The 26,676-nt window shown below is 38.1% G+C and overlaps 2 protein-coding genes across 4 annotated transcripts in view; one reads left to right on the top strand and one right to left on the bottom strand.

Moving 5' to 3' along the window:
- Positions 1 to 39: 39 nt before the first annotated feature.
- On the bottom strand, positions 40 to 7,257 carry LOC128030042 (cytoplasmic phosphatidylinositol transfer protein 1-like). Of its 2 annotated transcripts, none has more exons than XR_008187777.1 (6): positions 6,785 to 7,257; positions 6,190 to 6,531; positions 5,057 to 5,205; positions 3,227 to 3,492; positions 3,026 to 3,097; positions 40 to 349 (listed from the first exon to the last, which is right to left on the bottom strand). XR_008187777.1 is itself a non-coding variant. In XM_052617513.1 (6 exons), exons 1-6 carry the CDS (start codon positions 6,830 to 6,832, stop codon positions 215 to 217), a joined length of 501 nt encoding a protein of 166 aa, XP_052473473.1. In that variant the 5' UTR covers positions 6,833 to 7,248; the 3' UTR covers positions 54 to 214. The 2 variants fall into 2 exon arrangements, 1 of the variants encoding a protein (XP_052473473.1); XM_052617513.1 differs by lacking the exon at positions 6,190 to 6,531 and having other exon boundaries at positions 54 to 349; positions 3,227 to 3,234; positions 3,404 to 3,492; positions 6,785 to 7,248.
- Positions 7,258 to 13,617: 6,360 nt separating this feature from the next.
- LOC128030776 (glutamate receptor ionotropic, NMDA 2D) overlaps positions 13,618 to 26,676 on the top strand; it is a 74,022-nt gene continuing 60,963 nt past the window's right edge. For both annotated transcript variants that reach the window (XM_052618734.1, XM_052618733.1), the window contains exon 1: positions 13,618 to 15,129. The gene's annotated coding sequence lies outside the window, so the exon portion shown is untranslated. The remainder of the gene's footprint in view (positions 15,130 to 26,676) is intronic.

Here is a 26,676-nt window from a genome sequence, read left to right as displayed (position 1 = left end):
ATGTCACCTTTAATATTTATCTCAAAAATATAATTTGGTCTTTATACTTATAGATATATAATTGCTTTATATTTTAGGAAGGGAGTCTCTCTCAAGAGGATCATTATATTGAGAGCATACTTTGCATCGAAATCTTTGAAAACCCCAATTTAGTGTCCTATGGCGTGTTGACAATTCAACATTCAAATGAGCCCATTTTGACCCAACCCAGATTTTATTTTGCAATGTATTTATGCTTATATGAATGTATATTTACCTCAGCCTTCTTATAATGCTTGTCAGGGATTGGATCACTCAAAATATCTAAAAAGCAGACACTGTCCTTTGGAGTGAGGTCATCACCAAACACCTGCACAGGAAACATCAGAGAGAATGGTCAGACAAATCCAACGCTATACCAAAGAACACACTGCTTTCTTATTCCAGCGAGTCCCAAATGTCCAAGTGAAAAATGACAATGCAACTTAAAGTTTAGTTAACAAAGAAAAATACAAATGCACCAACTTCTGCATCTGATTGAAGACAAGGGAAAGTTGTTTCAGTGCTCTGAGCGATCTTCATATAAAATACCACACAATGCAACCGGTTAAACATTCTGTAGCCCATTACAGAACCGTGACACTCTACATAACAGAAGACCGTAGGGTGTAAGCAGAGACTCTGAACTAATGCAAAAAAAAACGTGGAAACGAGTGCAAAATCAAGCCTACTATTGGCAGAAGTACTGAATTATGCAAACTACTGCAGGCCAGCAGAGAAAGAAAGCAGATACGAAGTCTTAACTTAAACAAAGGTTTCCTTGACTGTGCAGCATTGCAGGTGCTTTTTGCACCCGCTGGAATCTAAGAGAATGATTAAAAAAAATAAGCAATTAAGAAAATAAGGGCTTCTCCATTTTGTCTCTTTTTAGTCTTTTTAAGTTGTTTTGGTTAAAAAAATAATGTAAGTAATTTACAGATTCCTGCTCTTTTTCTCCTCTGTTCTTTCTCATTTGTCTTTTTTATCTGCAGTCTCCTCGTGAGAAAAGCTGTTGCAATATTTCCTGTTCCTCTCGTCTAATGTGATGAGTTGCACCAGTATTATTTTCATTTGCTTGATTGTGATGGAGTTGCTGTGTGAATGTGCCTGTATGCAAAACGGATATCTTGTAGTTCATTTTGTGTTTGTGTAATACACTCTCAGAAAAAAAGGTACAAAAGCTGTAACTTTTTCAAAAGGTACACCTTTGTACAGTGTCATTTACCCCTAAAGCATGCACTTTAGTACCTCAAAGGTGCATGTTAGTACCTTTTGAAAGGGTACTGTGCCAGTGAGTTTTTGTACTCATTTTTTGTATTATAAATTTAAGTGTAAAGTATGCGAATGAGGGTGTATCTGCTGCTATATGTGGTGAGAAAGTTGGGTCAGTCAGAGGAAACCGTATCAATTACAAAGTATCAATAACAAAACTCTCCCACCATCTCCCTCACACGTTCTTTTGCACAGGCAGACTTGGTCGTAAATCTCTGAGCCGCTTTGTGGCAAGTTGGATCTTGTTTAAGTCGTATTTTTCATTTTTTAATAACAGAGAGCACTCCGGGGCACAATTGCCTCTCTCTCTTTCATTCGGTGCATGCAGAGAAACACACTGCAAACCAGTAATAACTCAACTCATCACAGTAAGTACTAAGTAAAAACTCTGAATGACAACACGGCTAAATCAATTCTCTGTTTGTTCACTTTAAAGCAGGAGTCTCTCATTACCTGAAGGACAGTTGAAAAAAAAATGATTTTACAATATAAAACTTATGCAGTTATTAGTGCACTTTTGTGGTTATTGATGTATGGAAAGACCTTGGAGCGACTCATGGGAGTGTATTTCCTGAGAACTGCAATTTTTCCCCATTAAACCCCATTAAGATACCAGAAACATTTGATGTCATGGTAAGAAGATATTTCAAAACAGATGCACAGTTTTAAAAGTCTGGCCGGTACTGATAAGATGAAGATTATTTTAAGGGTAGTGGCTTATGGCCGATATAAAAAAATTCAGCAGTTTTGTCAAAATGAATACAATATAAAAGACTTCAAACTCAAATAATTTAAATTCTAAATTAATTAACAAAATAATATTGAACAGTATGAAAAATGGATATTATTATTATTAGTTTTTTTTTAATTTGTGTTTAAAATTAAATAAAAAAAATTAAAAATAATTGTTTAACTATTTGTGTTTTTAAAGATTAACTTTGAGTGTAAAAATGTCATCTAAATGTAAAAACCTGAGAAATTAACCTGTCTACTCTAATATCTAACTGTATCTCTAATATTGTCCATTATCAGATATTGATACTATATATATATATATATATATAATATATTTTGAAGTACTATATATATGATATTAAGACCACAAATAAAAATAATCCAATTTCCATACTTGTTAATGAAATAATTTAGTTTCAGAAGGGCAAAATAAATTGCAGTTTTTGAAAGAAGTTTCTCATGATCACTAAGGCTGCATTTAATTGAATAAAATACAGTAAAAACAGTTCGGAATATTTGTAGAATTAAAAATATATTTAAAAATGTAATATATTCCTGTGATAGCAAAACTGAATTTAAGTCTTGACCCCAATCTTCTGAATTGTAGAGTAGCTGCACTTGAGCACCAAAAATACAAAATGTGGTATTCATTAACTGAAGGCACATACTGTAACAGTAAGTTCTGGTTTAAACTGCCCTGTTGATTTAAATACAAGAGTCCTAGTTTTGCTACACGTGTCTGAGAAAAATGACCTATACCAGTTTGAGGCCCTGCTTTGGAAGCATTGGTGTCTTATGTCACAGGAGGAAGGTGGAGTGTTTGGATCGCGCCTGAATGTTAATACTGAGTGATTCAGAGACAGACACAAGTACAATGACTGTTTACGTGTGCTGCTGATGAATGGTCCTCCTTTAAGAGGATTATCTCCTGTAAGAACACACACTGTGTCTGAGTGTGAGTGTGAGTGTGTGTGCATGTGTGTTGCCATCTCTCACTCACATTTTCACTGCAACCGTTGTCATTCTTAAAGCTCGTCTCAATCCTGACATGGAACCTCGGTAGGAAGGAACACTTTTGGAAAGAGTAAAGATAGAAGAGAGGGGAAAAACGAGAAGGAGAGAGAGAGAAGTGATTATGTTGTATGCTCAGTGGGTCCAGAGCAAACTGCATGAGTTTGAGCTGACATCTGAGAATACTTACCGTGTACTCTTTAGTAAAACACCAGTGGACGGAGAAGGAGAGAGGAATGCAGAGAAGAAATATGGTGTTATGTCACAGCTGGTGCATTGAACAGACAAGATGGATGTACGTGCCATGTGATGGTACGTTAATATTCAAACACTGGTGTATTTATTGTAACATAATGCTTGAACTGACCTGTTATGGTGTAAGGGTAGAAGTTCCAGGCAGTTTCCGTGATATAAAAAACCATGGGAACAAACTTTCTTATCCAGGTTGGCAGTTTGCTGGACAGAGACAAAAAGAGAAACATGAGAACATCATTTGACACAAGAGACATGTTAAACAAAGACATAAACAGTGCGTGCTTAATGGATGTGTGTATGCTAGTTAGTGCTAATTTGGCTAATATAATATGCAGTAACGCAACATGCAGTGTAACAATTGAACTTAGCGTGTGATCACAAGGAAAACTCTTAAAATTGATCATCCTTTGAAATATTTATTTTGAAGTTGGTGGGCAAAAAAAAAAAAAATCTTAGTAGATTGAAAGACTAGAGGAGTGTTTTATATTTCTCCATGCAGTGTATTTGGACACTTCTGTTAAAGGCCTACTTATTAAAGATGTGCGTTATGTTCAATTTGTTACCATTAGTTAATGTTTTACTCTACAACTGGTATCACGAACTCACAATGAACAATACTTTTACAGCATTTATCAACCTAGATTAATGTTAATTTCTACATTATCTTGATTGATGTTAGATTCTACCATACATTTTCAGCATTTCAAGTTGTACGGAGCAGTCGTGGCCTAACGGTTGGAGAGTCTGACTTGTATTAAGTTAAGATGTCAAACCGCTGTCACAATAGCTATACGGCTCACTTCCAGAGGTGTCTGGTGCCATCTGTCCCTTACAAAAACACAGTCAGAGTCCAAGAAACCCCACTACAGAGAGAGCGAGAGAGATAATGAACTCAGCACTGTGAGATAAGGCAGCACAGACAGCGCTTGAGATTTACAGCCTGAGGAACTGAGTGATGGATGGATGGACAGAGGATGAGAAGAGAGGGGTGGAGGAGAGAAGAAGTAGATCATTCACGGTCAGCCAGTTGTGTCAAGCACCACGCGTTCTCACACTCTCTCTTTCCCATTCCTGAAGTGACAGACTTTTCCACAGCGTGTCCCGCAGAACAGCACATTCCCACCAAACAACTGCCATTACATTACAATCCTCGGACGGTCGTTTCTTGACAATACAAGTTCAATTATTCTTAATTACAATGCAGCAGTTCGGCATGATGTGCTTGTAAACAGCATATAATGATCTCGTCTGCGGTAATATCAGCATTTGAATTAGACTCACATGCTCCACGATAAGATTTATTTGACCATTAGGAACTAATGCTCTGCCCTTTTGGTCTTTGCTAACACATTAATGGCTTGAAAAAATTGTTTTACTGCTAGAGGTGCAGTAATTCATATTCACAACAGCGTCTAATGACTGAGTGTGTGTGTGTGTGTGTAAAGAACACACACACAAAAGGCAATTACTATAAGTGTGTGTGTATGTTCACGGCGTGGGATGATATCAGACTGAATGTGTGCATGATCTTCTGTCGGACGGTTATGCTGACGTGTGTTTCTGCTTGAAGCCCGAGAGGAAGAGAGAAGGTGTTTTTGGAGGGATAGTGAGCGATGGACGGAGCTCTTCTGAATGTGTAAAGGTGTTAGCTGCAGTCATCAATAAAAGCTGATCGCTGGCACGTTGGAAGAAGGGTGATGTGAACCATGAAAGAAACATGATTGCTTATGCATGCGTGTGTGTGTGTGTGTGTTTGCGATCTCACCTGTTGAGGTAGATACGTTTCTCTGTCATCTGTCCGGCTCCATGTTTGGGGTCTGTGCAGGGTTCATTACGGACGACCTCCACCCCTTCGCCTCCCCCGCTCTGCTCACTGCTGTGCTTGCTGATCATGTATAACTGGCCGATCTTGTACTTTGGAAGAGAGAAAGAAACTGCTGACCTCTGTTTGTGACCTCATATGTTTCAGTTATCTTTTTTTTTTTTTTACTTGTTTTATAGGTGGGTTGAGCAAAATTTGAAGAAATGACTAAATCGGCCATATGAATGTTAAATTAGAATTTAAATCAGAATAACAGGAAGTTGAATTCTCATAATTCAAACAAATGTATCCAGTGTAAGTTTTGAAACAAAACATAATATATAATAGATATATTTTTCAGAGTTTAATGCTGTCAAATTAACACAGTAAGCCAAATTGTTATATATATATATATATATATATATATATATATATATATATATATATATATATATATATATATATATATATATATATATATATATATATATATATATATAGAATTATTTATTTAAATTTAATGTCTTAAGTAAATTGGAGTTTAATAGGAAATTGTTCTTCCATAATGATTCATTAAATGTAATATAAATATAACATCTATAAATTTATAATTATTTAAATTGTGCTGTTTTGCTGAAAGGCTTTGATCATTAATGTAAAATATAATTTAGTTTTATTTTATAATGTGCTAACATGAAAATGCAAAATTGGTTGAGTATTGTTTTCTGAAGTAATACTAACAGAATAAAAATGTCATGTTTTTGAAGTCTACCATGATCCATGAAATTAAATACAATATTAATGTATAATATTAAAATATACATAATGAAAAATATTATAAGCATTATGTAATAACATATATTTTTTAAACTTAATGAGTTTAAAACTCCCATAAATACCAGACCCTTCCACTGAAACGTCACTCTTTGTCATAGAGTCTCATCTGCCATATGTTTTGTTTTGTTCTCTAAGACTAAAGTGTACTGGATACATAATGTTTCCCGTATGTTCTCCTGCAAAGCTGAGATGGCAGCACTGACAAGGTTCCCGCTCTTTTCAGACTAATTCTTTTGAAATCTGTTACAGTGAAAACTCACTCCAACAATCATTGTCACCGATGATGATGACAGACAGAGACCTTGAGGCTTGGAGAAAAAAGCTGTCTGTACGCAAAACAGAGCTACTCCAGAAAAAAGGGGGTGGTGCTCCTGTCTGGAAACTATGTGCTGATGTAGACCATAGACGAATTCTGAGGCAGACTTTAGGTCAGGTGTGCTTGTGTGGACTTGTCTGATCCGAACGAGCACAAGTTGGCTACTCAAAGGCAAAACACAGACCGCCTAAACAGCCCCTGACCCCCTTGTAGAAATTCCAAGCTGCTTGTGGTTAAAGGCCTTTGTGTTTTGTTCCTAGCCTTGAGGTGAACAACTCACTCCTGCCTTCAAAATGAAAGGACGTAACTGGTCAGACCCGTTTAGGTAAAGAAAACGGCTGAAATGGAGATATCAATAAAACAATACAACCCAGAGACATGTACACAGAACTACATCAAGGTTTCATCTGCGTAAACAGAGTGGAAAAAAAAAAAAATCTTTTTAAGGTTTGCTTTCATACACACTAATCATAGGGACAGCTGCTGCACATGCAAACATATGGACGCACACGCAAACATGTTAAAAGTTACAAACTTACCTCATCGACAGTGAGCGGCATGCATATCCGGTATTCTTTCATCAACATGGTTTGGTTTAAACGGGCTTTGTTTTATCCTTTTGTCTTTCTTTCTTTTTTCTGTTTCTCTTAAGCGTCTGTTTCCTATTTTCAAACTGTCTCAGGGTATGAAACTGTCAAGCGGTTTCCGTAAAGTGGTGGTGCACCCCTCTTCCTCTCTCACTTTACTGATGTCAGAGCTGGTCCTGTGAACTCTGCCAATGTGTAGCCGCTGTGTTTATTTTATTGTGCTCATAGTCTCTGTCTTTTGTCTGTCCTTCCTTCTTTCCTGGCTCTCTGTCATGAATGTACGCGCTTCCTTGGCATTCAGTTGTTCCGTTCTGTTTTTCATTTATGTTTTAATGTGATATTGCAGAAAAAAACTGAAGCTTCCTCTCTCTACTTCTGTCAGAGAGGAAAACAGACTGCAGTTTTTATGTGTAACCTTGCCATGTTCTTAGCCCCGCCTTCTTCCCTCCCCTCTTCTCTGTTCTGTGTGCATTCTTTTCTTGTGTACTTATCTTTATTCTTTCTCTCCTCCCTCCTCTACATGATTTTACTTTACTCAGCTGATTTTCCAGCACAGTACAAGTTCTCCATCTGTTTCATTTACTGTACTCACAATCCTAGTTTCATTTTCTCTCTCTAGTTTTTGTCCTGCTCTCTTTATATCAGTATAAATTCGCTTTGCCCCAGAATAAACAATCACACTCTGTTTACCATACAAAATGCACTGACCTGTAGTCTGTAGTGTCCTTTCTGCCAGACAGAAAGTCTGTGTGCGTGTGAGAGGTTTACACTAATGTTCCAAAGTCAATAAGCTTTGTTTATAGAATGAAACTAATACTTTTATTCAGCAAGGATGAATTAAACTGATAAAAGTGGACAGTAAAGACGTTTATATTGTTAGAAAAGATTTATATTTCAAATAATTATCTTCTTTTTAACTTTCTATTCATCGAAAAATCTGGAAAACAAAAAAGTTGAAAAGAAAAATAATAATAAAATAAAATCATTATCAATCATCATTAATATTAATAAGAAATGTTTATTTTATGATTTGTTTCTGATTGGTCAGATGACACTAAGAACTTGTTTAATGGCTAATGAAAATTCAAATTCAAATTGCATTGTAAAATATTTTCAAGTAGAAAGTGGTTATTTTAAATTTTAATAATATTTTACAATAGTAGTGTTTTTTTTGTTGTTGTTGATCAAATAAATGTGTCGTTATTTACATAAGATACTTCTTTCGAGAGCATTTACAAAATCTTACAGACCCCAAACAGTTGATACTAAATGCATGAAATGACATAAAGTCGAAATTTAATGATATTGTAATGAAGAGAAATATATTAAAAGAAGTAGATTTGAAAGTAAAAAGAAAGTAATTTGGCATGATCTTTTTTTTTTTCAAGAAACCGCATCACTGCATATTAATTGAAATAGATTTGTCTTCATAATCTAAGTCATGTGGTGCGACTGACATTTAAAAACATGCATGAAAAAATAAAACAGGAAATCACACAGAGGACGTAATTGTCAAGGTCAGTAAGTCTCTTAAAATACCAGATAATTTGACCTATAAATGACAAGACGAGGTAGCTTAGTTTGTAAAGTGTCATGTGGTGTGACTCCTAAAAAACAATGATATTTATTAACATGATATTTAAAGATACTTTTTGTGTTGAAAAATAAATGTAAAACCATTTTTGTGTACACTCCCATATATTTGTGATATGAGGATACAAGTTGTATTACTTTTTACTTGATGCTTATTCCACATGAGATTTTAGACTGATTACAGTTATTTATTTATTTATTTATTTCTTGAGAATAGTATAAAAGTTGTGGGTTGGGTTTAGAGGTAGTGGATAGGGAATCAGAAATATCATTAGCTCAGGATAAAAACAGTAGAAGTTTCCACACTATGTGAATTTTATCAGCGGTGGTTGCAGGGCACTCACGCACCTCCTTGGAGTCCATGGTGCTCATCCGATTAAAGATTACCTCAAGTACAGGAGAGAGGTAATTAAGCATTACAGGAGGAAGTCTATGCAATTCCTCATCTCCCCCATACTCTCACTCAGCAGATCCAGCCCCCATTTGTGTATTGAATGCCCTCAGCAATGCATAATAGTTTTCTGCTCTGGTGATTTTGGTTTCACTGTGAACTGCCCTGTTTTCTTTTCTTGGCATAACTGTATTTTCTTCTCAAAGCACAATAGTTTCACACCTTCAATCCTCAAACAAAAGGAACCGGCTCAGCTTCTTAGCGAATGGTAATGCATTTTGGTTTCTGTTCTGTTGAGTTGTTTTATCAGCTTACCCGGATCAGGCTAAAATAAACCTTGTCATCTTGTAGGCAGCAGAGTCAATATGTCTTCTTTCCGTACAGATACACCAGTTGCCTGTGTGCAGTAGCTGGTATTAGTGTAGAATAGAAGCCGTGAAAAAGAAACCTGAGGGGGAACGAAGGAGAACGGAACACAAACTAGCCCGCTGTGTTTTGAATTAATCTGTGTGAGCTGGTTGAACATCTGTGTCAGTGGAGTGTGCAGATATTTTTGATCTTTATTTATAATGTGTTTTTTAAACCTATGACACGGCAACGGCTCAACATCTGCTGCTCTCGATCTTGGGATTTTCTAGGGCAAAGGATTGATTATTAGATCCAAGATCAGCAAGACACAGTCAGTCTGGGCATATTGGTCTGTTTTCAGTTTGTTTTACTATAAAATACCAAAATTGCTGTCTATGTTTATTAGGAGGACCATGATGGTCTGCATTCCAGCACTGGATTGCCACTACGACACAAACCAGTTTGACACCTGTAATTTTTTGCTTTGTTATGCATACACATCTGTGTGAATACAAAGGAGCATCCAGAACTGTCATTTTCTCCCCTTTCCAATATATTGTGGCCAAACAGGTTTTTTTCCCTAACTCACAATTGGCCAATCATAGTTTAGGCTTGTGGAACAGGATCTTGAGTGGCCAGACGTGTTTTATTTTTTTATTTTTTAGTAGCTACTGATCTTTTGAAAGGAAGGTTCTATGCGTCGGTTCAGATGTTAATTGGATTTTGAGATGCGGGTGTTGCAAATGAATGCAGATTAACGGGTGTTCTGGGTTAAATGCAAGTTAAGCTTTATCAACTCATCCGTCCTCCACACAAAATTATATTAACACACATATTGTTCTGTTCATGTGTTTTTGAAACAGTCAGTATTTTAAGTTATTTATTTTAGGCATTTTGCCTCTTTTATGATAGGACAGTACGTTGATTTGGAAGCAAAGTGGGACAGAGAGAAGGGGGTGACATCAGAAAAGGTCTGTGAGCTGGGAATCAAAACTCGGGACACCCAAAGCGCAACGATCCCATGTCGACTTGCTGCCTGCGAGGCTATTGGCGCTGACTGTGGGCATTATAATGTTTACACATTTGCCTCATTCATTTTCCATTTGGGGAAATCAGCATTATGCTATAAATCCTGTGGATTGAGTTTAACAAGTACTGAACCCTGAATACCAGAACAATGTACACTTCATAAAGGCTGGAGTGCTACATCTTTAGCCGGCTGAGAGCACTGATTGGTTGGGGCTTTTAACTGATATATCTGAGAACTTAGCACACACCGGGATAAAGCCCAAACCCCTGGTGTTCTGGATGATGAAGGGCTTTTCAGTCTTCTCATTGAATCTCTATCCAACCCTGTCGAATAACTCTCGAGAAAGAGGGGTCTTGAAACATGTGGCATCATGCCATCATTAGCCGTGGATGAAGCTGTCAGTGAGAGTAGTACTGTTTAAACGGAATCATAAGTGATCAGACAAATGACCTCAGGGACTGAAGGCTCTCACGGCTTCCATCAGCTCTGTCGGACCCTCTGACTATACTGTCCAAGCGAGGAGCCTTAAAAAAAAAAGAATTATTCATACAAAGACTTAAATATTCACAAATGCAGATCCTCGAAAACGGTCATGTGACTTTGCGCTAGTTACGTTAATTAGCTCAGGATTACAATGCCCATCATTTTATCGCCCATGAAAACAAATGTGACATACTGTATGCTTTTTCTTTCTTCGCTGAAATATATCTATATCGCAAAGCCCAGTCAGAGACAGGGTTCAGTTTCACTGGAAGGAAAAAAAAAAAATCTTTAAGAGGAAGCAAATTTATTCAAGACATGAAATGTAGCGGATTTGAATGGAGATGTTCTGCGAGGGCACCGTAAAGGATTAGCCCTATTCTTCTCAGAAGGTCGCTGACAGCTATTGCGCAAAAGTACTTGGTTATTTTCTATTACAGCTCGGACCAAGAAAAAATTCAATCGTCGTCGAGGTCTCCCAGTGCGAAAAGATAGTCTGTGTGGCGCTGCTGAATAGGGCTCTCACTCTCTCCATCTTCCCTCGGGCAGTCTCTCTCTCTTTACTTCTCCTATTAGCTTCTTCTGCACTTCTCCCTTGTGTCTGCTTGTTTTATCCGACACTAATGCCAGATGCCATGTCATAGTCCGTATTATTATCCCAAGGGCTGTACGAACCTTCAATATGATTCCTTTAAGAGACTGCTTGTGCCTCTGGGGCTGCTGCTCAATTCCTCCATTTACTATTTACTTGATTAAATGGGATTTTTCTTTATCAACCCTAATCAATCTTGGGGAGCAGATGAAAAGGGAAGGAAAGAAACCCCAACAGAGAGAGAAAAAGAGGAATTGAGAGCGAGGGCAGGAGGGAGCGTAGCCTTTGCATTCCCCAATCTGATTTGATGGGATTTACTTGTGACTATCAATGTTTACTCATCTGTTGTGCTCTGAGCTATAACTCAAATAACAGGACACATATTCAAAGAGAGAGAGCGAGAGAGAGGGTGCAAAGGGTGTGAACATAAATTCCACTGAATGAACCTTGTTAACATGCCCTCACTTCAAATTCACACTCATTCGTTTTGACAGTTTATGTGACAAACCACCGTTCACCTGACATCTGTCGCTGCCCAATGGGAATCAGACTGATGAATGATATGTGGGTATGTGCAACCTGACAACTAGAACACTGGTCCCCTTGCTTTCTCACAAAAAATATTGTGGTTTTCGTTTATTTATTTATTTTAAACTGCATATTAAAACAATATTTGACCCATTTACTTTCATTGTATCGAATTTTTTTCAAAATTGTTTTTTTTTTTCACAGAAGAACAATTTTTTGGGGTTGAACACTCCTTTTTAAATTGGGACGTAAAGATTTGTCAATATGACTGTTTCATGGCAACAATAATTACAATTTTTATCATAATTTGTACTGTTTCTGTAGAACATATAAAAATATATATTTTGAGAAATGTCTCAGTTTTTTTGTCTATGAAGTGGAACTAAAACTGTTCAGTTTCCATCATTTTTCAGAGTAACTTCTATTCCACAGAAGAAAGTCAAACTGGTTTGCAGTAACATGACCCCTTCATATTGTTGCAAATCCACATGACTTTCTTTTTTAATTATACCAGTATTTCAGTTTTTGATTTTGAGTATTGTATTAAGTGAAGACATGTCTGCTGTCCATAAAGTAATATTATACTGCAAAATATGACACTAATCTTTGTCTATATAAGCAACCTTAAAAATTGTAATCATAATTTTGAAAAGCTTTACAAGTGAGTTAATGTGGTTATGGTTGATGTTTCAAAATACTTTAGCCACAACTGTAACTGTAACTAAACTGTAATAAATTGAATTTCCTTTAAAATAAGGTACATATTAAAAAACTCATTTGTAAAACTTCAATGTTTAAAAATGAATATTGGAAAACAGTATTTAAATTGGAAATGTATCATTAAGTTGTAACCTAGTGCTCATTTATCCTAACTCAACACTGCCTCTGTCCTATTAAAGGGGGGGGTGAAATGCTATTTCATGCATACTGAGTTTTTTACACTGTTAAAGAGCTGGATTCCCATGCTAAACATGGAAAAAGTTTCAAAAATTAAGTTGTATGTCACACAGAGCCATACTCGAAAAAAACGTTCCGAAACTTGTGACAAACACAAGTTTCGGAACGTTTTTTTCGAGTATGGCTCTGTGTGACGTTAGATGGAGCGGAATTTCCTTATAAGGGCACGTCTGCCAGAAGAGCGCGCGCTCCCGTAGAGCAGAGCACTGAGAGGTTGAGCACAGACATTCACTGATCAGAGCGAGAGCGTCGCGAAATGTCACAAAAGGAGTGTGTCTTTGGTTGCCAGGGCAAGACAACCCTGCACAGATTACCAAAAAAAAAGCATTAAGGGACCAGTGGATGGAGGTTATTTTTACAGAGCATCACAGAGCTGTGCAAGTGTTTTTGTTTGTTCCCTGCATTTCGAAGATGCTTGTTTTACAAACAAAGCCCAGTTTGATGACGGATTTGCACATCGTTTATTTCTTAAGGATAATGCAGTCCCAACAAAAAAGGGTCACGATCGTGTGTTGGAACCGCATGCGGTGAGTAAAACTGCTTAAAATATCTCTGCCTCCTTGTTAGTGCGTCTGTCTCCCCTGCCGGAGACCCGGGTTCGAGCCCCGCTCAGAGCGAGTCGTTGCTGCTGCTGCTCTCGTTCAGTTTCAGCCTTCACAGCTTCCAAACGCTCTCAACGCAAAAGCTTACTCGCGCTCGTGATTCTTTAGCTCCGCCCACACGTCACGCCTCCAGCCGGTCGTGTTTTTCCGGGAAAAATTGGTACAGACTATCTTTCTCTTATGAATATAATAAAACTAAAGACTTTTTGGAGTCATGAAGGATGCAGTACTACTCTATAGGTACTAAAGATTAACAGAATATTGAGTGAAAACGAGCATTTCACCCCCCCTTTAAGGGCCTGATAAAACTAATAAGTATTAAATAAATGTGAATGAACTTGCATGGTATTACACTGAGGAATTGAAGGACTAAGTGTTTGGACTGTTATACATACACCCGCATGAACATGTTGCTGGAAGGAGATGAGGAAACGAATCAGTAGTTTATGCTTAGTTTAAAACACAGGTTCCAAACCTTTTCCTGGAGGGCCCCCAGCAGTACTCAATTTGGATGTCTCCCAAATCAAACACAGCTGATTAAACTCGTCAGCTCATTAGTAGAATACTCCATGACTTTAAATGGGTATGAGGGAGACATCCAAAATGTGAACTGTTGGGACTCCAGGAACAGGGCTGGAAATGACTGCGCTTTAATGGCTGAATGGTATTTCATCAATAGCGCTGCGTCACGCTGGGAAGGACTGACCTTCTGCAAAAAAACACTGACCATTTATCATCTGAGCTCACTAAATGAAACACACAGTGTCAGTATTCATCACGGGCCATTGAGTTATTGGTTTGTTAATCGATTGACCAGTCACCACATCTACAGGGCCACACAGCAGAATAAACACTTAAACATACAAAATAATTTATTATGCGCATATATTAAACAAACGCTTGAATAAACAAAGTGAATAATTATAAGCATTTATTAAAAGGCTGATTCTCCTTTGATAGCGTACTGCAGCTCAAGCTACTCTCTCCATCCACCGATCATTTTCCAGGCATAAGCAAGGCTAACTCACGCTCCAAAACGCGCGCGCACGCACACGGTCGGTGCGCATTTCCCCCCGTCTTTGCTGTATGGATACACGCGTGTCTAGTGTCACGGAAGGACAGCGTGACGGATGCACACCTCTCCGTTTTGCTCGGAGAAGCAGAAGTGGCGGTACGACACCATTGATTCGCAGTACGGGATGATGGGTGGGTGGTGGGGGGCATGCAACAGAGGACGCTCTAGTAAATATTTATATTGCATGATGATATGCGCGAGCAAAAGGAGGAGGTGTGTGTGCGCGAGTGTGTGTGAGGGGAGGAAGAGGGCTGAGAGAGCTAGAGGAGAGGAAGAGACCTCGAGCCACCCAGTTATTAATATTATTCCACACCGCTAAGTTTAGCATTCAACACGTGTCGCTAGTGATGGAGAGAGCGCGCGCGAGAGAAAGGCGTCCGGCGCGCCCGCGCGCGCGAGAGAGGGAGGTTGAGGGTTGACGGTTGCTAGGTGACGAAGCGCATATACTGAATTTTAACAAAAGAGCGGAGAAAGAGGGAGAGAGAGAGGAGCTAGAGAGAGAGAGAGAGGAGGGAGCGGGAGATTGGTGGAGAGAGTGTGTGTGTGAGAGAGAGAGCTCGCGAAGATTGAATACATGTAGGATATATATTTCTAGGTGTATTTTGGTTGGAGAAGCTGCAAAAAGGATACATCGAGGGGAATGATGTGAAGAGAATGGAGGGACGAAAGGAGAGAGGGGGGACAGGCGTGTGAAAAACACAGTAAGTAACAGTTTAATGAATGCTGCTGTGTTTCTGCACGGACTTGACTGCGTGGAGCGAGGAGACATGGCACTGACAGTGCACCGCCGGCTCCGGGTGAGGGGACTTTGATGCGCTGCATCAGAGAGATGGAGACGGCCGGCGCGCGCGGGGGTTTGACCCTTCTGTCATTGCTGCACGCGCGCACATATGCCAGTGCTTATAAGGCCACTTGTTCCTCTGTGAAACGGCACATACTTAGACTTTTCTTGCACTCTCACTGCACAGGTACGCGCAGGGGTTACAGCGAAACGCGAAGACGCACGCGCCTGTAAACGACACTGAGACACGCGCAGTCTGCGGGCACAATTAGTGATGTTCATAAAAACAACAACCGTGAAGCCACTGAATATTGAAAAACGTTTCAAATGCTGCTTCGGTGCGGCTAATGATCGCGTCGATGTGCCGCGCTGTCAGGCTGTTTATGTAAACTGCGGATTTATCAGTTTTCCTGAGCACAGTTACCAGTGTCTCGTAGTGCATGTGTGTTTGATACTCCTGTTGTTTCAGTGCTATGCGAGCTTATTCAAATAGCATAGCTTGTTCATTTTCCAGTATGTTTTATATATACATTTAGAAACATTTAAACGAGAAGAAGCAGACTTTAAATATCAATTACTGTCATTTCTCAAAGTCTGGCCATTTGCTTTTTAATAGTTGGGTAAGAAATCAGTGAGATTTATGAGCAGCGCTCATTATGTTAATTTCATATGAGCCCATCATGGGCCCACAGTTTTCCTCCTGCGATATGAATCAAACCGTTGGCGTTTAGATGAAGTAAAATCATTTATGTGGGGCTTCTGCTTCATATTCCGTAATAAGTTTTACTCCCTCTTTGCGCCAAACTTATTAAAGCTGTTATGATGGAGCCTGGAGTCCTGCAGAGGGAATGTGAGGTCTTAATGTCCACCAAGACAGGCCTTAGATCAGTTCAGGCATACATCATACATTTTAGTTCATTTATATGTGTTAGTGCACTAATGGCATGTTGTGACCTTTCATAAGCTTCACACTGTATTGATTTACTGTCTTGAGACGATTTTCACATCTTGGGAGATTGATACACATCTGGTCCTGCAGGTAAAAAGAGAGAGGTGAGAAAAGATAATGACCTCCAAAAAAGCACATATACTGAAAAGGGAATGTTGTGGATACTGGGCACACAAATCACCAAGGACTGCACACGCGTGCACACACACACACACACACACACACACACACATACTGCAGTACTGTAATGTGCACAGTAATGTTAACGTGTCAGTATAGCTTCACTCCAGCGGTCGGTCTTACAGCTGCTTTCCAGGGTTTACTGTAGAGGGAGGGGGAGTGCACTTATAAAGAAGGAATGAGAGTGAAAGAGTATAAAATGAAAGCAGGTGAAAAACTATAATGCACTGAAGAGGAGGATGTACTGTAGCAGAGGGGTGGATACAGATGAAGCTGGATGGAAAGAGAAATGCATAGACATAGAAATGCAGTGAAGGATGGGGAAAAGAGAAATACAGTGCAAACAGAATGAGGAGCAAGAGGAGGAAATGAAGGAGAGTAAGAAAGTGAAAAAAAAAAGGAATTGAATATCTGAGACTGAACATGGTTGGAGGGCTCAGACAGAGAGATGAGAGCAGCCTGAATCAACGTTTGCTTTACTCTTTTACTCTTTCTCTTTTTCCTTTTTGCGCATTGATTCTTTATCTTCTCCTTTACCTTTGCTCTCCGTCCTCTCTATCGTTCCCTCCCTTGGGCTTTCAGACTCTAGAGTATTGCTGCTTTTTTAACGTCTCTTTTTTTGCTGAATCCCTCTCTTCAGCATTTTTGTATCCGTCTCTTCGTCTGATTACTTCCCTCACTCTTATTTTTGTTTGCATAGCTGGGTTGATGAGTCCAGCATGCCCAAAACTGCATCCAACTCCCCTCTCAGTATCCTCCATTCACTTAAATGTGACTAATTAAGGTAAAGCTCGTTAACACAGAACATCAATTAGTCTTTAACGAGATCATAGGCTGGTGTTTGAAAGAGATTACATTGCTCCTTTCTCCCTCTGATCCCCAGCGGTTAGACTGGCTCACTATTGATAAAGGCCACGCTAATTTACATTAGACCTCAGACGCATTTTGGGTGCTCGGGGTCAGATGGAGAAACTGGAAGCACATGGGACCCCACAGGCACTCTGACATTCTGACCCACATACAGCAGCCCACCCTGTCTCACATAGAGCTGCTGCTACTTTACAGGCCATTCACACAGGTTGCGTTTTTGTGTTTATGAACGGGACATTGAGCAGTAAAATAAAAAAAATGATAATCATTTTGAGGTCTGGAGACAATTGTTGAAGCCCTTTTCTGCCACATAAAAAAAACAATCCTGCTTCGGTCAATCATAATTATTAGATAATAAAGTGTGAGATAATGACATTCTATGGCATAAATATGAAATGTAAAAAAAATAAATTGACACACTGTGTTATAATTAAGACAGAAAAACAAAATCACAATTCTGAGATAAGTCAAAACTTTGGTATACAATTTCATAATTATGAAATTAAAAAGTTTAAATTATGACATAGTGTCATAATTTTGAGAAAAATAAAATAAATTGACCGTAAATTGTCACAAGTCATAAAATTGTTGCAGACTAAATTATGACAAAAGTCTAAACTGACATAAAATGTCAAACTGATTGCATACCAAATTGTAAGTATGAGATAGTCAAAATTGATATTAGCTAAAATTATGAAAAAATAAAAGTCAGTTGACAGTTTTACTTTTCATTTCCTGACTTTTTCACATTTTAATTTTGAGTTAATATTTCCAAATAATTTTTAAAATACATTTTATATCTTAATAAACGTTTTACCAGGCATGATTTTTGTTTCTTATGTTGCTGAAATGGGCTTTGATATAAACTTGAAGGCCTTTCTAGAGCCTAACCGATTTATAATTTTGCCGATTTTATTGGCCAATATGAGACTGTGTGACATGAATGGGAAATGTGTCCAAACTTTTGACTGGTACTGTACTATAATATGCACATAGAGAATATCGGCTGATATATCGATATAAGACTTTTTTACCCCCTAATATCGGTATCGCCGATATTAGTTTCTAGAAACATGTTTTGTGTGAACATCCCCTTATTGTTACACAGCTGAGGTCGAATGGTAGTAAAGGAGCAATGGAAAAAGAGGAGGAGGGAAAAAAGGAAGAGAGTGTTTCTATGATCCATTGTGTCAATGAAGAAGTTCTAAAAACAGAAACCTAAGTGTTTTTTAACAAGAAGCCGGAAATGTTAGCATATCAAGAGGAAACAGTACCACAGAAAGTGTGGCTCTCACTGGCATCCTGTTCTAATCAGCCATGAGTTTCCACAGGAAGCCGAGTCCTCCTTTTCAGTCATCTCCACGGTTACCGTAACCACGGATATTTTAGTCTAACTGCAACTGCGGTCCTGTACAGTTACCACGGAAATCCCTGCAAGACTTCCCTCGCTTCCGTACGCAATTCACCTGACAGCTTAACGTGGGCTTGCTGACACTCTGTAGACTCGCAGCGTCTCTGATTCATTCGTCTCCGATATCCAATCAAAGACCAGTCCATAAAACGCTATTGACAGATGTAAACTAACAAAGGCTGAAGATCAAGCCAGTGAGGCCGTGTTTTCCCCTGGGGAGGTTTCTAGTGATAAGACAGGCTTTGAGATGCTGCTTCTGTGAAGTGGAGAGGTGCAGACATCTGTACAGCAACTGTTGGATGAACCAAGATGAGAGGGGCAGTGAAATGACACGGATAATGGTGGACCAGAGTGAGGAGACATTGATTTTAGGCTGTATGTAATTCAAGGTGCCGATTGATCATACTGACAGATTTCTGTCCAGTATGTAAATAAACAAAAAGGAGAAAAGGAAAGAGGGCATGCTTTTACCCCGACACAGGTGTAGTTAGATCAAAGCAAGAACAGAAATGGTTCTTTGGTAACTTTTAGTTTGACAGATGTTTTTGATATGGAGTACATACTAGGCCAGGTTTTATGGGGGTGCTCAAATGAAATCAATAGCACACTCACTTAAAGCTGAATTAATGGCATTTCAATGCAGATTTGACATTTGCCAGTACGCTATGGTTTGTGCTCTGGAGATTGGTTTCCATTTCAATGTGGTTTTGCAATGTTCAGCAATGTAACCAATCTTTTTAGAATCGGGGCGTTTAAGTTAGAATCCACTCACCGCTAAATTCGTCAGAGATTTTTGTTCAGCTATTGTGTTCAGCACAAATTACAAGTTTAGACGCAATGTAAATTAGAGATTCGTTGTGCAGCATAGAGAACTTCATTGATTATAACGTATCTTTGTGAGATCGTGATGAATTCAGATGAGTGACAGTTTTAGTTATTATACGGAGCGCTCTTTGCACCATAGCGCATGGATATATTAAAGCACCCTAACTAATTTAAGAAACACCCTCAGTGATTTGGTTCTGGAGCTGGGCCTGGTACATACTGGTGCATTTTTTTTCTCAATATTCCTAATTTTCACCAAAAGTATTCCTTAGGGATTTTTAAAAGTTTAACCTTTCCTTTTCCTTTTCATGCTTTTTTGAAGCTTTGATTGTGTTTACAGTGTGCAATATAACATGTTCATATTTCACGTGTAAAAAAAACAGTATTTTTCACACAATTCACCTATCTGTATACCACTGTTTTCACTGTCATAAAAACGGGCTGAAGTCTTCCTTGTTCTATAAAGTCCCTCCTTCAGAAATACGTAACGAGTTCTGATTGTGCCAGCGGTTCCTGTGTTGTGACCGCAGCTGAGCGCACGCGGCCCTCCTGGAAACGCGATTGAGCTAGTTTTGGACTAGTTTTGAGAAGCAAGTGGGCAGGATTTTTTTTGAAAACCTGGCAATCCTGATCTGAATGCACATGCTGGAGATGTACTTATAATCACAGGAGCGTTTTTACTGACAAAATGCGCATGAAAATCGCATTTGATTTTTTTGCAAAACCCTAACATCTAGTTAACTAAGCTAAACAGCGTTGCCCTTTGTGTAACAAGTTACAGAAACTGTTTAACGCACCAACTTAAATAATAAAATACACTTACCGGTTGTGGTACATAAACAATGGCTTCTCCAGACAAAGAGGGAACTGCGCCATCTTTCAAGAATAATCTTTGTGCGAATCCGGCAATAAACTGATTGAGATTGAGAAAGCTGTCCTCAGCAAGCTGTCCTCAGCAAAATGTGCTGCACATTGTTTTACATGTGGATTATAATTTTCGGGAACCGAGTTAAACATAAACTGTAACTATTAATCTCCAAGTACAGCATCCCTGGGAAGGCCAAAAAAGATGATTGGACTCAGAGATGAAAATAACAGCGTTTCGACGACATGGCGACAAACACAAATGACACTCTTTTCCTCTTCTCCGTCAGAGCTCAACAAGACCACACCCCCTTTTTTGTGTATTCCTGTGGGAGGAGGTTAGTCAAAAAAATGTTTTAGTGAAGTCATTACTGCAGGAACTAGAGGGATGTAGTCCAAACGGGTCGTTTTTTTTGTAGGCGAATTCTGTTAAATAAAATATCTCGCTTGGCATTGAACTTTGAGCTTTAGAATTTTACTGATATTATTTATACTCTAACAACAACATTACACACTAACTAAAGTTTAAAACATGGTACAACGAAGAACGGGACCTTTAAAGTCTGGTGTTGATCCTCAGTCATTTAGTGTATGATGGTCCGTTTTTTCCTCTGTGACCATTACAAAGTCAGTAAATGTATGATGCCCAGTTTTTGTAAAATCTGTTACGTTTTTAAAAGTCATTTAGTGTACTCAAGCCTTTATGGATAAAATGAATGGGATTTTTTTAAACCTGGCTGTTTGAGTGTCTTTGTACTTTCAAAGGCTCTTCAGTAACGGTTGATGTGATAGCGATCCAATGTGCTGTACTGTAACATTTGTAACCTAAATGTCCATTCATTGTCCAGTAATTTATGAGCCTATAAGTTACATTGTGTCAGTCATCTTGATGTTTTTTAAGAGAGAGAGAGAGAGAGAGAATTTTATCATTCATTTTCATAGTCACTTACAAAGTAATGCTAGCGTAAAACTGCTAACATATTACATTTTCACATCTTGTTACAATGAAATACTTTTGGAGAGTATATAGCTTGTTTACTTGTGTTTTTTATCCTCTGTGATGTACTAAATGTTGATTCAAATTCTCCTGATGTTAATATGACATCAAGATACGATTATCTAGCTAGCTGATATGAGGTTTTGTTGACTTGTGATGGTCATGGAAGCATCAGTTAGAACAGGTTTAATATAAACAAATCACTACATAATTTTTTTTTTGTAAAAGCTGTCTGGAGTTGTAATCTCCATTGGCTACATTGGCTGCATAGTTGTAATCCTCAGAATTTTTCTGTATTCCTCATTTTTATTGTTTTCAAAATGTGATAAATGTAGTTATGAAGTACAAATATTCATTTTGTATAGATTGCTTGTTCAAAGTATTCATCTTCAGTCCAGTTGTGTGTGTGTGTGTGTGTGAGAGAGAATGAGAATGAGAGATGGGCAAAGACAGGAAGATTGTAAGTGTAATCAAGCATGTGATGCACAGGTGTGCATGTTGGTGTGTCAGTAATATTTCTGTAGAAATATGAGCAGTTCTGTTACATCCAAGTTCGTACAGTATCTGTGCATCTCCATCTGATTGTAACAACTGTTTGCCATGTAGTTTCCATCTCCTGAATTATTAATATCTGAAATATGATATGGGGCTTTAGTGTCCAGCATACCTATCCTGTTTATTTTTATTTTTTTAATACGTGTGTTTAGGAATACTTACTGTGTTTAGTTTTTTAAATATCTATAGATATGCTGTCTCGATGATTGAAGAGAGGAGGGTGTTGTTGTGTTATTACTGCCATAATTTGCCATAATAAAACTCAACTGTCTCATTGGGCAACAACTGTCATCTGTTTCAAAGAAATAGGAAAACACAAGGCTGCATTTATGAAATGATACATTGATTTAAACTGTGCTACTCTGACACTAAGCATTTTTTTGCTAGGTTGCCTCAGTAAAGTTTTCCCAACAACTTTCGTTAAAAAGTACAGGAATTATGAACTCCTTCCTTCGCGTTGTCAGACACCTTTCTCTCTCTCTCTCTCTCTCTCTCTCTCTCTCTTTTATCAGCTCTTTCTTCTTACCGCACGCGGTAATTAGGGGCAACTGCACAAAAGGTACCTGGAGAGATTACCTTGAGTCTAATATACATACTAATAGCATAGTATTTTGCATGCTGAATAAGCCCATCCGAAGGGCTCAATATGCAATCTTCAAGCAACATTAAAGTGATGGATGTGGCCTCGCTCGGGATTCTGACCAGTCAGGATTAAACGGTGAAGTGAATTGATGATAAATATGCATTCAGATGCTGCAAAAAACAAGAAGTGTGGAATCATTTACTCACCCTCTTATTGTTCAAAACCCATAAGACTTTTGGTCATTTTTGAAACCCAAATGAAGGCTTTTTGAATGAAAAAGAGGAATTCCTGTATCTCGTTTGAAAGTCCATGCAACCATAAACTTTCAAGCTTCAATAAGTTCATAAAGGTGTAAAAGAAATCATTATGAATCGAGCGGTTTAATACGAGTATCTGAAGAGGATCACTTTATATGATGAACAGATTTCATTTATTTATATAAACATTGATCATCACACATACAAAGCCTTTTGAAAATGAAGTAGGGTGAATTCAGGAAAAGGGCTGTTTAAAATTGATTGTACTGTGCTCAATGGGTTTAATGGTCTTTAATTAAAGGGACACTTGATGACTTTGATAATTTGACATTTGACACTAAATGATAAAATAGTTTTGGCTGATGCAATATGACCCTGGTGTTTGTGGCTACACCTCAAAGTAGTAAGACCTGCTTTGACATTTAGAATTTCATCAAAGTTCTCAAGGTTACTCACAAAATGTACAAAATTGCTGGCCCATTGCTGACTTTTTAATGGAAATGGATGTGCGGTCAGGAAATTCAAGTCAGATATGCAAGGAAGAAAAGAGAGAGAAGAAAAGGTTAGGCATAAAGTTGAATCTGCAGTAAAAAAAAAAAAAAAATGTAGCGAAATGTAGATGCAGAGTACAAAGCTTTAAATGTATTTATTTATTTATTTATTTATTTATTTTTTTTACAATATTTCATTTCAAATATTCCTTTTATTCAAACATTTTTATATCTTACTCCTATTTGTTGTTGCACAGCACATTTTAAAAAAATATTCTGTAGTGTTTTCATCAATATTCCATTTGGAATACTTTAACATACTAAAGAATACTTTAAAGATTTAAAGAACACTAAAACTGTACATACTGTACAATGCATTTAAGGGTGGAGCACATCAATTAAACTGAAGCTCAAAGGTGACTTCTACAAGAACCAGTTAGGTTTGTTCTCTTGTTATGAAAAAAGTATGGTTGAGCTTCCTTGTTTACCACATGCTCCTAATCTTTTTTTATATTAAACTTTTTGAAGCATCAGCATTTGGTATAATGGAGTTGCACTGGAGAAACCAATATCTCTCAGGTTTCATTTACAGTATCTTCACTTGTGTTTCTAAGATAAATGAATGTTGACATGAGGGTGAGCAACTGATGAAAGAATAGGCATTTTAGGGTGAACAATACCAACATCAGTATTCCTTTGCCTTTTCAGTTGTGATGATATTTTAATTCTTACCAGTTCCCATGTCTCCCTGTTCTTTCATTAATTATGTTTCGCAACACACTGTGACATGCAAGCGAACAGACATTACCACGACAGCAAAGATAACAAAAAGCAGGAGTCACCTGTAAAACAATCTTTTTTGTCATGTTAACAGCAATCCTCATTGACCTTTAATAATGACCATGTCAAACAAAGGGTCATGGTTTGTTCAGCGGAGGGCAGATGAGGCCAGTAACGCCACCATTTCCGATTACATTTACATTTATTTTCTTGGCAATGCTCTCCTAAATAAAGAGGCTGTGTGCATTGCATTGGTGCTAAAGGCAGCATGTTTGTGTGCCAATCTGACTATGCAGCAGAGTGCTGGGGTGCACATGAGTGTAAGTGTGATTAAACATATGCTATGTGAGCACATGCCCTCTAGATTTTATGGTGTGTGTGTGTGTGTGTGTGTTTGGTCGCCCTACGCATCTGTGCCTAAAATGACACATTAGTGGGTAAAGCCAAGTGTTCACTTGCAAGTGTATGTCGGAGTATGTGTGTTGTTAAGGCAGGCGCAGGAGGAAGCTGACAGCTGGGAGAGTGTAAGATTGTCCATGAAGATTGTGTTGATGTGCACAGTGTGTATCCGGCTTATTTTTTGGCACCCAGTGTGTGAGGACAGGCCAGATGTGGTGTGAAAGCATGTGTGTGTGACTGATTGAGAGAGTTTATTTTGATGTGTGTCCTTGTTTCCAGGCCAAGTTGTCAATGCGGATATAGAAGAAACTTCACAAAGGAATTGTTCTGTTTTAAGAGGGCAAGTTTGTTCCTGAGCGTCCCTCTCATTGTGGATTATTTCACATTGATTATTTCACATTTTTTGTTTGGTGCATTTTTATATTGGTCTAATTGAAAATTGTGGTTTCTGGTTTAAATGGGTTTTATTCAGTTTGTCTAAGAACAAATAACACTGCATACAGAGAAAATTAAAAGAAGCAAGTTTGTTTAAATAGTATTTTCGCTTGACACCTGCGGAATGTTGATTTGAGTTTTAATGATGGCAGAAATTCTTGTCTGTTTTATTTTTATTTATTTATTTGGCCCTTATGTGTTTTAGTATATAACAGGTATGTTGCATATTTTAAAAAGACATCAGAATAATAATTAAGCTCTTTATTATAGTAATCAAATTCAATTAAACATTTTTTAATTTAATTTGATTGCTTTAATTTGATTGCGCTTAATTCAGTCATAAAAATGTAATTAACTGTATACCACGGAATGTCTTGAAATTTGGCAAATGTTGAATTAATGAATCAAAAGTAGGTCAGTAAACGTAAATCAAAAAATGATATAGACTAGTGTCTGTGTCAATATTAAGCCGCTAAAACACTATTTAAATATGAATCATGTTCTGTATAAATGAATGCCACAGTTTCTTTTACACGCCACTGTGTTTTCAGCCTCTGCCACCTCACCAGCACATGAACACATGAATATAATTCCTAGAACCGTCGCATTTTACCATCATAACACATACAAACAGCAACTCAGAGGTCTTCAGAACAACCCGTCAAAATAAAAGTTCAGTTTTACTTTAAGAAACTGTGACAGAAATATATTGCTGATTGTAATGATAGTACTACCTAAAAAATATTAAAACAGTATTTTTAAGGAATATTTACTGTAAGTCTTTGTGAAAATAAAAATGTTCAATTAATATTAAATAAATAAAAAAGGTTTGAACCAAACCATATAGTTTGAGAAAACCAAATAGGCTACATTTGGTTTTGACAAATTAGAGTTGGTCCAAAGTATCTTTTTTTTCAATGCACACACTGTGTTATATATGTGTGTGTTGAGTGTTATTATGCAGCTCTTGTCAGTGAAGCTCACTCCTCACAGCGGTGTGTGTTTGCGAGGTGTGAGGAGGGATGCTGTAAGCGTGCTGTGTTTCAGCTCTACCTCTCCTCCTCCTTCATCTCCTCTCATCAGCACCTCCCCACTCATCCTGTGCCACTTCACTGGCTCCCAATCCATTCACTCCCCACCACACTGAACTGATAGGAGCACTACATTCACTTTTGCTCATGTAGAACTGTAACCGCTTTTCAGTTTTGGATGCTCATCAGATGCTTCATTAGGTTTTTTGAAAGGCTTCATTCTCGATTTGCCAGAATTGTAAAACAATACACTTGTTTGGGCTGCCGCTGAAGAAAACCCACATAGCGTGACATGACGATCACTCCTTCATCTGTGACAAAAAACACTTTAGCTGCGTCATACTGTAGATGACACGACTGAGTCAATGACATATTTGAGTGTCCACGATATAGAATGAATAATCTCTTAAAGGGGGGGTGAAATACTCGTTTTCACTCAATATCCTGTTAATCTTGAGTACCTATAGAGTAGTACTGCATCCTTCATAACTCCAAAAAGTCTTTAGTTTTATTATATTAATAAGAGAAAGATAGTCTGTACCAATTTTTCCCGGAAAAACACGACCGGCAGGAGCTAAAGACGTGTGGGCGGAGCTAAAGAATCACGAGCGCCAGTAGGCTTTTGCGTTGAGAGCGTTTGGAAGTTGTGACATTACCGTGAGGAAAAAAAAACATCATTCAAAACAAACCATGGCTAACAGTCAGATTCAGCCGTGTATTTATGATCCAGAATCAGATCCCGAGGCTGAAACTGAACGAGAGCAGCAGCAGCAACGACTCGCTCCGAGCGGGGCTCGAACCGGGTCTCCGGCATAAGAGGTGGACACACTAACAAGGAGG

The sequence above is a fragment of the Carassius gibelio genome, chromosome A16, assembly GCF_023724105.1.
Source record: "Carassius gibelio isolate Cgi1373 ecotype wild population from Czech Republic chromosome A16, carGib1.2-hapl.c, whole genome shotgun sequence".
Taxonomy (NCBI): Eukaryota; Metazoa; Chordata; class Actinopteri; order Cypriniformes; family Cyprinidae; genus Carassius; species Carassius gibelio.
Note: the sequence above shows the minus strand (reverse complement) of the source record. Positions and strands in the feature narration are given on the sequence as shown.